This window comes from Varroa destructor, unplaced genomic scaffold (genome assembly GCF_002443255.2).
Source record: "Varroa destructor unplaced genomic scaffold, Vdes_3.0 BEIS01000002.1, whole genome shotgun sequence".
Taxonomy (NCBI): Eukaryota; Metazoa; Arthropoda; class Arachnida; order Mesostigmata; family Varroidae; genus Varroa; species Varroa destructor.
This window is the reverse complement of record NW_019211455.1, coordinates 19,798,716-19,812,809: the sequence shown is the minus strand read 5'-3', so window position 1 is coordinate 19,812,809 and position 14,094 is coordinate 19,798,716. Positions and strand designations below refer to the sequence as shown.

General features: G+C 36.5%; 2 protein-coding genes across 9 annotated transcripts; one reads left to right on the top strand and one right to left on the bottom strand.

The window, feature by feature from the left end:
* Window positions 1-110: 110 nt before the first annotated feature.
* On the top strand, window positions 111-2,819 carry LOC111245269 (uncharacterized). 4 transcript variants are annotated; one of them, XM_086982112.1, is made up of 4 exons: window positions 111-382; window positions 1,430-1,626; window positions 1,994-2,098; window positions 2,580-2,819. In XM_086982112.1, the coding sequence occupies exons 1-4, from the start codon at window positions 316-318 to the stop codon at window positions 2,646-2,648; spliced, it is 438 nt and encodes a 145-aa protein (XP_086838238.1). In that variant the 5' UTR covers window positions 111-315; the 3' UTR covers window positions 2,649-2,819. The 4 variants fall into 4 exon arrangements, with proteins under 4 accessions (XP_086838238.1, XP_022649143.1, XP_086838240.1 ...); XM_022793408.2 differs by lacking the exon at window positions 111-382 and adding an exon at window positions 409-950 and having other exon boundaries at window positions 1,420-1,626; XM_086982114.1 differs by lacking the exon at window positions 111-382 and adding an exon at window positions 414-950.
* Window positions 2,820-3,257: 438 nt separating this feature from the next.
* On the bottom strand, window positions 3,258-13,474 carry LOC111245268 (uncharacterized). Of its 5 annotated transcripts, none has more exons than XM_022793405.2 (13): window positions 13,184-13,474; window positions 10,089-10,195; window positions 9,590-9,779; window positions 9,018-9,188; window positions 8,379-8,559; window positions 8,121-8,165; window positions 7,540-7,725; window positions 7,183-7,290; window positions 5,727-5,961; window positions 5,235-5,372; window positions 4,595-4,840; window positions 4,244-4,357; window positions 3,258-3,840 (listed from the first exon to the last, which is right to left on the bottom strand). In XM_022793405.2, exons 2-13 carry the CDS (start codon window positions 10,137-10,139, stop codon window positions 3,628-3,630), a joined length of 1,878 nt encoding a protein of 625 aa, XP_022649140.2. In that variant the 5' UTR covers window positions 10,140-10,195; window positions 13,184-13,474; the 3' UTR covers window positions 3,258-3,627. The 5 variants fall into 5 exon arrangements, with proteins under 5 accessions (XP_022649140.2, XP_022649137.2, XP_022649141.1 ...); XM_022793402.2 differs by lacking the exon at window positions 13,184-13,474 and adding an exon at window positions 11,788-12,997; XM_022793406.2 differs by lacking the exon at window positions 13,184-13,474 and adding an exon at window positions 11,455-11,779.
* Between the last annotated feature and the right edge of the window lie 620 nt (window positions 13,475-14,094).

Here is a 14,094-nt window from a genome sequence, read left to right as displayed (position 1 = left end):
GCTGTCTTTGGAGTTTATCATCGTATCGTAATGTGGTCACCTCGTAATCTCACCAATTGAATTGAGGTTAGCCATAGTGCGATGTTGGTACGGGCATTTCGAGACGCATTTTCCGCTACAATCACACATTTCAAGCGATATATGGGTCGTATTGCTATGAATTTAAAACATGACGCTTGATATGAGGTCCGAAACTGTCTCATACGAATAACCAAGAAAGTCTTTCCGCTGCACAATTCTGTAGAATGTCAACAGTTTATCATTAAATATTTCTAATTGATAAAGAAGCTTAGCGCTAAACTGTAATGTAACACAATGTATCTGTTCGATTTGCAATACAGACAAGCGTCCTGTGTAGCACGCATGATACTTCGGCAAAAAGGTTGAGTTTTCCGAAATGCAGTATCCTATTTAGTGCTACCACAAGAACATGACACAATGACTTACGTGTTAATTTAAGCCACGTAAGAGCATTGGCATAACCAACTCGCTACCTCTAAACTCTTGTTGGTTTAATCATAACGGTTACAATTGTGGCTGCTGCTGATTTCCATTTGAGCGTCTATTTGCGTTAGTTATCGAATCGATCGAAGTTTGGCCACCAAATTTTTGGGCATTGTGTTGTTAGATAATTGTAACAGTGTATGATTATATAGATTTTTCGTGCACCCAAAGGGCTAACATACGTTTTTATTGGACAAACTTGCCCACTAAAGAACTGGCTAGCTAGGCGCAGACTTTATACATGCTAGTTGTAATTGTTTTGTTAGCTGATTGTCTCTTCGCAACAAGAAATGGTTTCTACTGGTTCACCAGTTCCGCCGTCCCCTAGTCCTACGCTATCTAAGCAGTCTTATCAGTCCTTAAGAGACCATGATGAAGAACCCTATGAAGGCTTGGCAACGTCTAAGGGAAAGCTGGTTAGCTTGTCTGTGTTTACCATACAACTTGTAAGTTTTACGCTTTATAATTTGGGTACAATAAAACGCACCATATCTCAGTTTTGTTCTTAAAAGGCAGGCGCACCTACATTTAGTTGGCTTAGATAGATTCTGCCATATGGATAGACTGAACAACTGTACGGCCGCTGTTTTCTAATGTTGGATTTTTTTCCAATTTCGATCATTGTACTGCTTAACTTCCGGTAAGTAAAGATTTTTAAGATGCACATAGTCCGCATATAGAGTATTTTTAAATTTATGTTTGGAGACTTCGAAAGCACGAATATTGTTTTTGAGGCAAACAACGTTGATACATATATAGCATTCTGTGACAAATTCTTTTTATGAAGAACTAGAAAGGCTGAGTAGGGTTAAAGAATCAGAATACCCAAAAAAGCAATCAGAATACCCAAAAAAGTTTCCAACATGCATAGTAATCCGTAAATTTACCGAAATGTTTGTATGACCGGTGAAAAAGGTTCTCGCAGTGGTCATCTTAGTGTTTTATGGAGCTTCGGCAGCTATGAGGGATGTAAGTGAAGCAGGCTTAATTTGCATCGCCATGACCGCTTGCACAGCGGTGGTACTGGTTACACCTGTCATTAACCAGGTTGCTTGGAAAACCGCGGATAACAACACCGATGGTTATAGCGCCAGGCCGGAACAAGCTATAATTTCTGCCGAGGTAAGTACAGGCGCCCCATTCTATCTATAACATCATTTGTAACAATTTGTGCTCATCTCTTCTGTCAAGGTCAGTTTAACCAAAATCAAAAATGCGTCTGCTGAATTTCCGTTAAATTATAACAGAATTGCAAGCTATCAAGCTGAGCTATATCTTTTGAATTCATTCGAGATCATTCTTTGTATGGTAACAATTTTTTAGCGATTTTTTTAACAATTTTTGTTAGCAAAATGCGAGAATTATTATAGGACTCAATGATTTTGGCTTAATAAATAGAATTTTTTGGTATATTAAGACGAAATAAATATACCAAAAACACTGATAACTTGTCGCATGCATCTTTTAACAATTTTTGTTTTGTCTATAGCGAAAGTTTCAGCACTTGATAGTTGCTATACTATACGGACTATCGATATCGCTCCTGTTGCTGATTGGTTCAAATCAACATAAAGCTCTCAACATTACCTGCGTGGTATGAAACAAAGACAAAACATTTTTCCTTTTTTAGAGAAAATTAAATCAAAGTGTTTGTGAATACTCAGCTTTTGTTTGTCGTACTTTTAGTAGAAGCCGATGTAAAGTAACATCAAGTTAAAGAAGATCAAATATTATGTGTAACATTTATGTATAGCCGCATTGCGGATATGCAAAAGAATAGCGTTTCAGATTTCATAAATGAGGTTCCTTAGCGTATACATAAAACGGAATATTATTACGGTGACGTACAGGCAAGCTCAAAAAATATGAAATATTTTTTGAGCTTGCCTGGAATAACAAAAAGAGATTTTCAAATTAAATTAAAAGGACTCATGTCCTTACCGTACTTTCTCCTGTCCAGTTAAGGGAACTGTTTAGTTCAGTAATTACTTCCTTCTATAATTTTCTAATTAATTAGTTCTAGTTCTGCTACGTTCGTTAATAAGCTTTATAATTTATTTTTATCGTATTTTCAGGTTCTGGGTTCGATGACCTGTGTATCGCATCTGCTTTACTCGATCACTCTCTTCGTCCTACATACATAAGACATTTGTATAACTAGAGCGCTCAAATCCAGATATTTGAAGCACAGAATTCACTCGCGTACGAATCTCAGCCGGATAGTCCATCCATAATGACTATATGACAGTAAACAGTCTCATAGGGCTAACATTAATACAAATATATTCTTTTATTTTTTTTAATATTTCCTAAAATTTGCGCTGTATTTCGTCTTTTATAAAAGATAATAGAGGGCAGTTGTTAGTTGAGAAACTAAGCTATTTAGATATAAATTACATCTCATGGCGATTTTATTTTGAATCCCATTCTCTTCAACTGATTAAGATAACTTAAAAGCATACCTTTATAGGCATGCAGTTAGTCTTGTATAGCGCAATACTCGGTAAGATGATACTGACTAGTTTGATCACATATGATTTTTTAATCGTAAACTTAGTCGTAAAAATAACCAGCATTTATTTTGGTGGGTAAGTTCTCGCGTGTTTACTTTATTGCTCTCCTTTCAATTTCTAATATGTTTACCTATAACTATAGCTCTATTAGAAAACAATAGACGTCTGCTTGTTCTATGTTGTTATTGCATTTCCGTTCCTTTGTTTCCGCAACTATATATATACATTACACTGAGAAAATATGTTTAGAACTTTATTGAGTCACAATTTTTCATTTTTCATTTGAAACTCTAAGTAAGCTACCCGCTATTCGGTTAGTAGTTTATCACTAGTAGGCAATAAATACATATATATTTGTTAACGCTGCAAAAATGGCTATTTATCTTCAGCATAAACAATTCATAGGTTATATAGTTAATGATTTATACAGTGCAGGTAATATGTGCACATGACCTTTGTCCTATAGTATGCCCATGGTAAAAGTATGCAGAAGAATACATTAGACGTACGCTTTTAGATGAATATATATTTATGTATATACAATGCACACCTGTTTTTGGCATTTCATATTTTGTTTTTAGCTACATTGGTTAACAATGTTAGGCCTGATCTAAGCAAGCGCGTCAATGTAGCCGATTTCGTGTCCTTCAAAGTTAGATTCATCTTCGCGAAAGAAATTTGACTTTGTCGACGCCCCAAGCTGCTCATAGATCAGATCCAAAGTGTCCTGCAGCACGACTTGTTTAAGAACTGTCACCGCGTTTGAGAAATGCTGAATGTAAGATGCGTTCCGAAGTGTCTTCGTGAATAACACCTTGTGTTTCTAAAATATTCTTATTGTTGTTACTAATCCTATATTGTTAATATGATTAATACAGAGTTACTTTATGATACCAGTGAACAGCTTACAAGATTGGGTAATCTATAACGCGAGGTAAACGATGTCCAATCTGACTGAGCCTTTTGCCTTAAATAAGCTTACTTCTTTTTCAATGTATGAAAAAAGAAAAACAGCCAAATCTGATAATGATATATGCATCAGTTTTAACTGACGTATTTTTGTTCCCCGATATATATTTAATCTCTCTATAAAGTGCAAGTGCCACATGCTTTAAAAAAGCAAAGATGTGCAGCAGATACCTAATGATTCTCTTTTCCATCCCCGCAAAACTCCCAAATGAAATAATCGTCAACAATAGAAATCTATTTAATCGAGAAGAACTCACCCTTTTAAAGTGTATCTGTTTCTTTTCAGTATCAGGTTCAAATGATATCTCGCTGTCATAGACAAGAATGTCGCTTTCCATGACCCAGATAACTAAAACATCTGGTGATGATTCCTGCTCATTAAAGAACGACACAAAGCTACTATTAGCACCGCCATATTGAAGGCATTGACAACATAACAATTAATGCATTAGACACATAAGCTAGCTCTGAGCAAAGCAAAGCATTGCTTGCGAGAATAATCTTGTTACCCATCTAGCGAAAATAGATCAAAAATGAATCATTGAGAGCTAGAATAGAGAAAAAGTTCGTACGTTTAATACAGTATAAAAAACAACAACAACACTTACCGACATCAGAAAAAGGCGGACTTGAAATTTGTACGCAATGAGCTGACGAAGCAGCCGAGCTATAAGCTGCTGGTAACTAAGTTTTGCTATCACTTCCTGATTTTCACAATTTTCAAGCAGCACACGAACCCGGTAGAATGATACGCGCCTTGAATTGCTTTTTACAGGTTGACTTCGCGGATACGTTGTTACACCCACAATTATCTTACATTCGGGACAGAGAATACTGTCGCCTAGTATTTGTTTCTGTTAATGATAAGTTAAACCGAATCAATTACAACTATTTTTCCTAATAATAGTAAAACATAATTTGATTGACTAGTAAATATGAACCATGCTAGAGTTAGTACCCCGGTACGCAAACATCAAATACGTATGCGTCCTTCCAAATAGCCATTAACATCGGGATGAATTCGTTATATCATGATATACTTACTTAGCCGCCCATGTACATCGCTAAATACAATGTTGGAATTTTATCATTATCCAATATTATCATTTTTGGACTTGGTTGGTTTGATTCAATAGGTGCCGTAAATGTTTTGTGGCTCTCTGACTGGTTTTCATTAAAAAATGAAGGCAAAAAAACATGACACATTGTATATTTAAAATGTGATACATATTCTTCAAAATTGCTTACCGCGACATCGTCTGACAAAATCTCTTCGTCGACGACAAACTTGTTGACCGTGAAGAACAGCTCGCTAGCATCTAGTGTTATTGGCTTTTGCTTTACGTTTGCCAGTCGTTCATTTTCGCGTGACACGTATGTGAAGTACTCATGCAACATGTTAGGGTAATACCAATAAGTAAAGCCTATCTACAATAAGGGTCAATATAAAAATTGATTGCACGTGCTTATTTGTATACAAAGAGCCTGCTCATCTTACATTACTTCCAGAGTACGTGGTGTACATAAAAATATAAGTGTTACCACAATACTATAACGAATTCGGACTTTATGTATTTCAAAACAACAGAAGAAAGGTACTTACTGATGACAAATCTCTAATATATCTGCAATGACATTTCCAATTGCTTTTGTTTGTAGTATGTAAGCATGGCTTGAAGGATGGATTAAATAAAATATCGTCAATAGGATTGCATTCGAGTTTGCAGTAGAGATTGTTACCTCAGAAATATCAGGTAGCGATACTTGTAGGTGTCCGTCCTCTTGTTTAATTCGCACCGTTTGCTTTAATATGCTACCTGTGTTTACAACCAGATCAACGTCTTTGACGTTCTCGTTAGGATATTTGGCGATACTTGCTTCCTCCTCTTCTCCTTGCGTAGCATTGCTTGTTGAGACAATGTTCTTTACGAAGCGTTTTTTTAAGGTGACACTCGATAACTGTAGTGCCGAATAGCTGTTGGAAACATGGTAATGATTTATATATGAATACCAGCGCATACTTGCTTCGCCTACCTAGTATTCGAATAGTAAGTAACCAGGCTTGGTTGCAGCTTCTTCAATCAGAAAAAGAAGCTTAGCTTTTCGTGCTCAAAAAATGCATAAAAAAATAATAAAAGCACGATATGTTCGTCCAAAGTAACATGTTGGTTAGAACGAACAAAAGAATTGGCTCCGTGTTGCGTTTGTTTAATTTGTGCTGATGAATGTTTTAGTCCTATGCGAGAAAAAAAACAGCTAACTATCACCATTATGAATCGACTTCATTTGCAGCTACTTTTGACACTTCGAACTCGTTAGATGCAGTGCCTCTTTATAAGACCTCTATGCAAATTACACCCCGACGATATCACGACATTCATACGTTGGAGGAACAAACATAGACGCATCTGTAAGGGATAGAATAAAGGGCGCTAACCGAGTAACGGATTACCTCATGAAAATTTTGAAAACACAGTACGATGAGCATTTTCTATGAGTAGCTATATATACGTCGCCGCAGAGACGCCCTCTTTTCTAGGCAACTCTTAGGGCCCTTTATTCCGCGCTTATAAAGACCGTCAGAACCACCACAGTTCAGTAAGCGCGACATGCTATTTTTTTCGGTTACCAGCAATAACGAGAACTGCGCAAAAAAACTATTTCGAACCCTATGCGCATTGCCAATGAATTGAATAATACAGTTCAGCATATAGATTTCTTCTTTTCCGTGCTCCGCTGCTCGACAATCTTTACATAAACACACAACAAAGCTTGATTCGTGTACTACTATATTATAGTGCTATATTATGATTATCGCAGTTACTCTGTTTGTAGTCATTGTAGTTTTCTTATCATCCATAAATATGAAAAGTATATGTTCCTTAGGACCCTAGCAAACGTAATAAAAAGGTGAAATAAATGCATTTTATTTGCCGATACGCGGGGATAAGAACACTTAAAAACAGATACATCATAAGAATAAAGTAGCTTAGATAAACTACCTTGCGAACTATTCGCCGTGAGTCTCTTTACTTCTAACAAAACATATGCTTTTAAACTTACAAGTTCTTAAGAAGAGAGCATACGACTTTCAGCGCTGTAAAAAACGCTAGAATAATATAACACAAATAACAAAAAGCTTGCTCATAGCACAAATACTCTTGAAAGTACCAAAAATTGATTCAGCCATACACACCTTGGCTTAATTGATATCGTCTTGGAGTACGGATCTTCAATACAGGTTCGTTTTTCTTCTTTTGGTTCTTCTTCGTGTCGACTAGAAGTACTTGCTCTCTTGTCATTGCTAAATAAAATTGAGAAATAGTTCTCTAATAATACGGTGTGGCAAAATGTTTTGCGTGCAAAATTTTTATAATACGAACTATAATATGAGACTCGTATCCAAAATCCGCCAGTGAGAATATCTGGTTGACTTTAATATTTTGGTAATTATATCTTGACTAGTAATAAGTTAAACAAAATCAACATTTGACTGAAAAAGAAAGGTTTCACAAATAATTTACAAATATAAGTAAACGCGATAAACATTTGCCTCAACACTGTCTCAACTGGTCCCAAAGGTAAATTGCCGGTGTCTTGGCTATTATCTTTCGTGCATACTGTTCTTGTAGCTGCAACAGTCACAACTGTCTGCACGATTCGAAGGGCAGCTACTGCCTTTGCAGCATCTCGCTCCGCATAAGCGGCTTCCTCTGCATTGGCCGCTTCTTCCAGAGCTCTAAAATGTATAGGAAGAGTCGATGAAAATAGCAGACAAAATGCTAAATAAGGCATTAAATAACCAGCGTCACGATTGCTAAATTCGACGCTAATCGTTTTATGTTAATGCGTCACTAATAGATTAAAAAAAGGGATAAAACTGATTTTGTCGAACTCGCGAATCTACCCAATAAAGACATTTGGATATAATTGAACTGTGTAACACTTCTATAACGGTTAAAGCATTTGCTTGACAGCATTTTGAATCCATTTATAATACTACGATGTTGCAGAAACAATATTTGACTTGTTGTTTGTATGGTAATGTTTTTGTACTGCTTTAGCTAGGTCTATATAATACTACATCGCAAAAACTAAAGTATATTACATTCATGCGTAATTCTAGACACCTACACTCGATAATTAGGTGTTGTTGTCCCGCTATTCTCATGTGGTTGTCTGAAACAGAAAGTTATATATCGATCATAATGAGTTTCAGGTTAATTGCTCTAACAAAAATTAGAAACTGCGTTTGTCGGAAATTCGTCGTTAGAGTTAAGTGCTAGCTGTGTTTAACGGCTAAATCTTCGTTATATCAATCAGAATGCCATTACAGTCCATCGTCGCCATCCTGGTTTCACTTTTTAAACAGCTATTTAGGCAAAAGCTTACCCTTGACAGTTACGTCCATTTTCGTGCACTGGGTGACAAAAAAAATCATTTTCCGACGGACACAGTCCACTGTTGGGACAGGGCAGTATTCTTCTAAATAAAACGGGTTTCTTTAACATAGACGATAAGCATGCCTCACAACGTATGTCGTGAAACCTGTTGGAAGCCTGTTCAAATTCACCTATAATATTAATAAAGAATGTTCGATAATTTACTTAATTTGTATGTTTAATCGTACCCTATGGTAATCATACGGTGTTTACATGAAAAATTTATCTAGCTATCAGAGATTCATAAGATTCAGTGCTTTCTTTAACCTTAAAATCCTTAAAGCCTCTCGGAGCAACTAAAATGAGTTTGAATGCTCTTGCCGTAATCTTTTAGGTCATCAGTGACTCTATGAGTTTTATGCCACTAGATTCGTCAGCTGAAACGTGTACGGTAAATAATCACACTATATTAATATTCTTTCAAAAAAGTTCGTTTGTCCGATTTTGGGCTACATTAAGCATCACTTATAGTACATGGAAAATAAGCATATCTTTATATATAATCTTTATATATTGGAAGGTATCACACCTGTATATGAAACTTTGCTTTGTCACTGATCAGTATTATATATTTCACGTTCCGTCTCACCTCTGAAAACGCTAGGCACCGGAGTATCGGGTGGGTTGATCATTCTGCATTTTATGAATGTTAATCCTGACGAAGTACTGTAAATTGACGAAAGGGTTCCATCCTCTAACGTGGTCCACGTATGATCCGTATCAAACTTACTAAGTCCACGCAGGTCAAGTTGAAAGAACGCTGGAAGAAAAACAAGACAGTAGTCTAATACGTTATTCAACAAACGTTTGGAAAACTATCAAGAAAATGTATTACAAAAGCTCACAAAGACACTCATTTAGTTAAATTTTGTTCATTAATCTAAATTACTATAAGATTAGAAATTAAAACTGCTTGATTAATGGGGCTAACCCCGGTGATTCATTTTCTATGATATTCGCGGCTTAATAGCGGCCTTGGTCAAATTGTATGCATAACCATGAACCCTCCGACAAATTGTCGAACAGACGGACATCACGAGAGACAGTACATATATTATATAGCACACATGTTAATTAGTTTTTAAGGTTTTCATGTGAACAGTTTTCAGCATATACTATATGCTGTATGTATGTAAATGAAAGAAGAAAGTTCCTACTAACGTGGCATTTGAAAGCAGATACTCTCCTCTTTATAGGGAAAGTAAAATTCAATTTGCTTTGGTTGGAGACGAACTTCGATGTCAATACATGTAATATTTGAGCGTACTGAAAATGTGCAGATGTTATGCCGAGGACGAAACTCCATAAGAAATATTCCATTTAACTTGCACTGACTTGCGGTTGCAGTTTCCTGTAAATTAGATATAATTTGAAAACAAAGCGCGCCACTCTATAATTAAAATGCACGATACAGCTATTTAATAATGGAAATGCTAAATCCTTTTTGAGGATACAACCTGTGATATAGGTTTTCTAGATAGAAAAACTAGTAGGACATCCTCAATTATCAGCCGTGAATTGCAGTATTACATTGTTTACTGCACACTACCTAACTGTTACATTTTCATTAAGTATTTGTGGTATTAAATTTTTTTATGGTATATTGCTCATTTTTTACGAAACGTCTCAAAAAGTCAAAATAGCAAATACGGTAACTTACTGGTAGAACGGAATTCAAAAGTGGTTGTTGTAACGGTGACGTCGAATACATTTTTGGTTCGCGAAAAAATTGCGGGCATTCATTGGGTAAGCTATACACCTGAAATGCTGTACAAATAAAGCGCTACATATAATCCATCTCGCCTAATTTTGAAGTTGAAAATTACAGACAAATCTTGTATAAACTGTAAATAAATTCTATTTTATATTTAGCTCCTCTTAATAGTCACATCTACGAGGAAATTTAGACTCCATCTATCACATATAGCTACTTCATAGGTGGATTCCAAAATTTAATACTGACAGCTTTAGTAGAACTCGAGATTTGTCAAAACAGGAAGGTTTCAGGGTAATTTTTGTTCACTAGCATGGCTGTAGTTACTAGTACAACCGTTTTGTGATCATTAATCCATGAAGCGAAACCCTCCAAACAAATGTATTAATTTACCAACGAATTCCAAAACTCCTTAGAATGAGCTCAAAATAAGCGATGAATCATTTGATAAAAATTCATATGCCCTACCCGACATACACAATCTGACCAAATGTATTTTGCACAGTGAGGTTAGTTGTAAATATGCTAGTTCAATTAGTTTAAATATTAGTAAAAAAAAGGAACAACGAGGAACATTGTGTTCGGAATTAAATAGTCTAGATTGTCTGCTTTTCGTGTGTACAAACTATGCTAGTTAAAAGAATTTCAGTATAAAATTTCCTTAACTACATACAGAGTTCGTTGGTGAATGTGGGATAAAGGTATTATACTAACTGAAAATTAATTTTGATCTATTAAGTTTGCTTGGTATCTTGAGAATTTTGGTAATGCATTTACTATGCATGTTCACTCAACATAAGAATTATAATTTTAGAAAAATGAATCGGACGGAAACACCAGACCCAGAGGCCGGTTGTGCTGGTGTTTTAATACGTTCATATACTCCCAGTGGCTTTTTATTCAGCGAGATGAGAATGAAGGTCAGACTTACTTGTAAACAATGAAACAATAGTAAATCGATTGGAGTTGTTTGCTATCGTTAAACGATTTACAATAATCATAAAAATCGTAAATAAGAATTTCTTATTCGTTCGTTTCATATTAAGTTCCTGGACCTTGTTATCGCGTCGAACAAAAGTCACATGTACGAAAAACTGGATTGCAACTATCAACATTACCCATATCTTTAAAGAGGTTACCATATATTAGTGATAAATTTTTAGTATTTAGTAAAATTGAATTCAGCATACATCTAAACACAAACCACCATAGAGCACAAAACGTATATATGGTAAACCATGATGGGTACTGTAATTCGCGCGCCTTAAACCAAGGTCTGATTTGATCATCTGTAATACGACCTTTAGCTTACCTAGTCGTCTTAAAAATATTTTCGGGACTTTAAATAAACGACAGATTTATTTGCATCGACATAAAAGAAGCTGTGCATAGCTTTACGTCCAATTTAAAATGAAACACACTGATTTCCGGCGTTTTCTAGCAACACTTCAGCCAAAGCTCATAGAACTCATGTCACATCGCTAAAACGCGTGGGAAAGAGAAGATAACAGGCGCTCGCGCGAATTTTTGAAACACTCGTGTATTATCTTCTCGACAACATTTTGTTAAAATTAATCTTTCCAGTTCAAAAGAAATCTTCTCTAATATCTCTAAAAGTACGGCCGCGAAATCGTACAATTCATACCTAGTTTCTGTTAATATAACACGTTCGTGTCTGTCATCTGGGGTCTTTACTAGACACTAAGTCTACATGGACGACTTGGTATTGGGCTTGTTCGAACCGTGGTGGTACTATTTGTGGTTCGTGGTTCGTTTTCCTGATGAGTTGTCTCGTTGGGGCGCTCTATAGATGGCGAGTATGGCCAATGGCAGTGAACAGGCCAGGCGTTCGGAACCTGTTTAGCGCTAGTCCGTTTGCATACAGTTTTAAGAGCAGTGTTAGTTGTTTGTAATTGGTTACCTGGCAAAAAAACTTCTGACTGTGTAGGTGTAACTAGTGGGCTGTAGGGCAGGAGTAGTTGTCTCAGTAAGGAACTAAGCGACCAGGGTGCAAAGGCTGCAGCATCTGTGTAGACAGATACGAATCCAGCATTCGGCCGTAGCTATACCACCACTTCGCATATGCTAAGGGAGATAGCAGTAGCAGCTGTGGATAAGTCGCTCTTAGTCAATAGTGAAAGGGAACGAAGAAGATTCAAATTGCATTTCGTGCTGTTCCACTCTCAGATCAACTGTTATGACTCCTATTGCTGCCTTTGTATAAACGGAAACCTACTGGCAGATCTGTTCCCCTACTACCTACAACTGTCGCAACTGAATGGCGGAATAGTGTGGGCATAAGTTACCGTCGTTCCGCTACGTGTACGTGAATGGATGTATTCGGACTGAATCTTCGTTTTTGTTTTTTCAATATCGACCAGAGTATATATATGACTCTGGCATGAATGCATGACTATATTAGAAAAATAGTTCTTTTCTTGCTGAAATCGTTTTATCTTCTTGGGTGGTTCTTGTCTAAACGAACAACATTGACACGGGCTGGAGTTGATCTGACGGGTGCAGCAGCCTTTACCCAACGAAGCATGGTTGCAACTGTCTATACGACAAGCCATCAGTGAAGGGAAATGGCCACGGTGTCAGCTCCCGTTCGAATTTCCGTCTTCAGCCATCGTGAGGAGAGATAGCTGATTCCGGATCGTCACGAAACGAACCTACGTTGATTACTACGCGAGGTACGTTAAAACATAATGAAAAATTAGGCGATAGCCACATTGCTGCTGCTGTTCTAAAGACGTTTTTACAATGCTAGCCGCAGCGTCTAGATGCTTCCTAGGTAATTCAGTGTACCCAACCAGGATCCAGTTTTTTTTCATTTCAGTGAACAAGTTCGTGGAGCACTGATAGCGTCTTTTTACTATATTGGAAAATATGCGTGACTATTAACGTAACAACAGCACCGGAGGACGAATACATATGGAATAATCGTGTGTCCGACGTGAACAGCTGTACGCACAAGTGCCACTATGAACTATCCATCCGCCTGTAAAGCTACTGCAGAACTTCGATCCATGAGATATTACCATTCCGTTAATAGCCAATGGGATTAAACGTCTCGATGGCCATCCTTTACCACACAAACTGTGATGTTCAGATTTGGTGATAGATTCGTTTATCAAATTGCGATACGAATAACCAACTATCTGCTGCCAGAGTTTGTGTCTGCATCTATGTGCAAATATCGTTATTGCATGTGCATGTAAACCGAGGTTGTATACACTGACAAATTAGACGTAGACAATAGCAGAAGTGGTAGTAGCAGCAGTACGAGATGCTACAAGCGTCGCAATGAGGCAGAGCCGGCTGGTTTTTCACTTGGAGTAATGGTCAAGGCCAGCTTAAACAAACAAGGAAAGAAAGCGCCTGTAGTTTATAGGTCCAGTAGTATTGATTGCCAACGAAACGAACCATATGCCCATGTTTATACACTAGTAAATTGTGAACATTAGAAGCTACGGATTTGTAATGGCCTATTTTTTTTGAATCGAATACAGTAATAGTCGTTGCCCGTTCCGCATATAAGCTCCACTTGTGACATGCCACTCAGCGAATCTGACGGCTTTGCGTAGTTATTAACAATGATACTGCTAGGTTTAAATAGTTATCTCAATATTGTATTTATCTGCGACTAAAATATTTTCAGATATAATCACCACACGGGTATGACAAATGTTATAACAATATTGATATTGTTATAACATTTGTCATACCCATGTGCTGATTATTTTAATATATATATATATATATATTTCGGCCGATCAACAATAAACTAGCTGAAGGATTTTTCATACGCAAGACAACATTTTTATACCGTAACGAAAGTTTATTAATAAACATATATATATATATATATATATATATATATATATATATGTTTATTAATAAACTTTCGTTACGGTATAAAAATGTTGTCTTGCGTATGAAAAATCCTTCA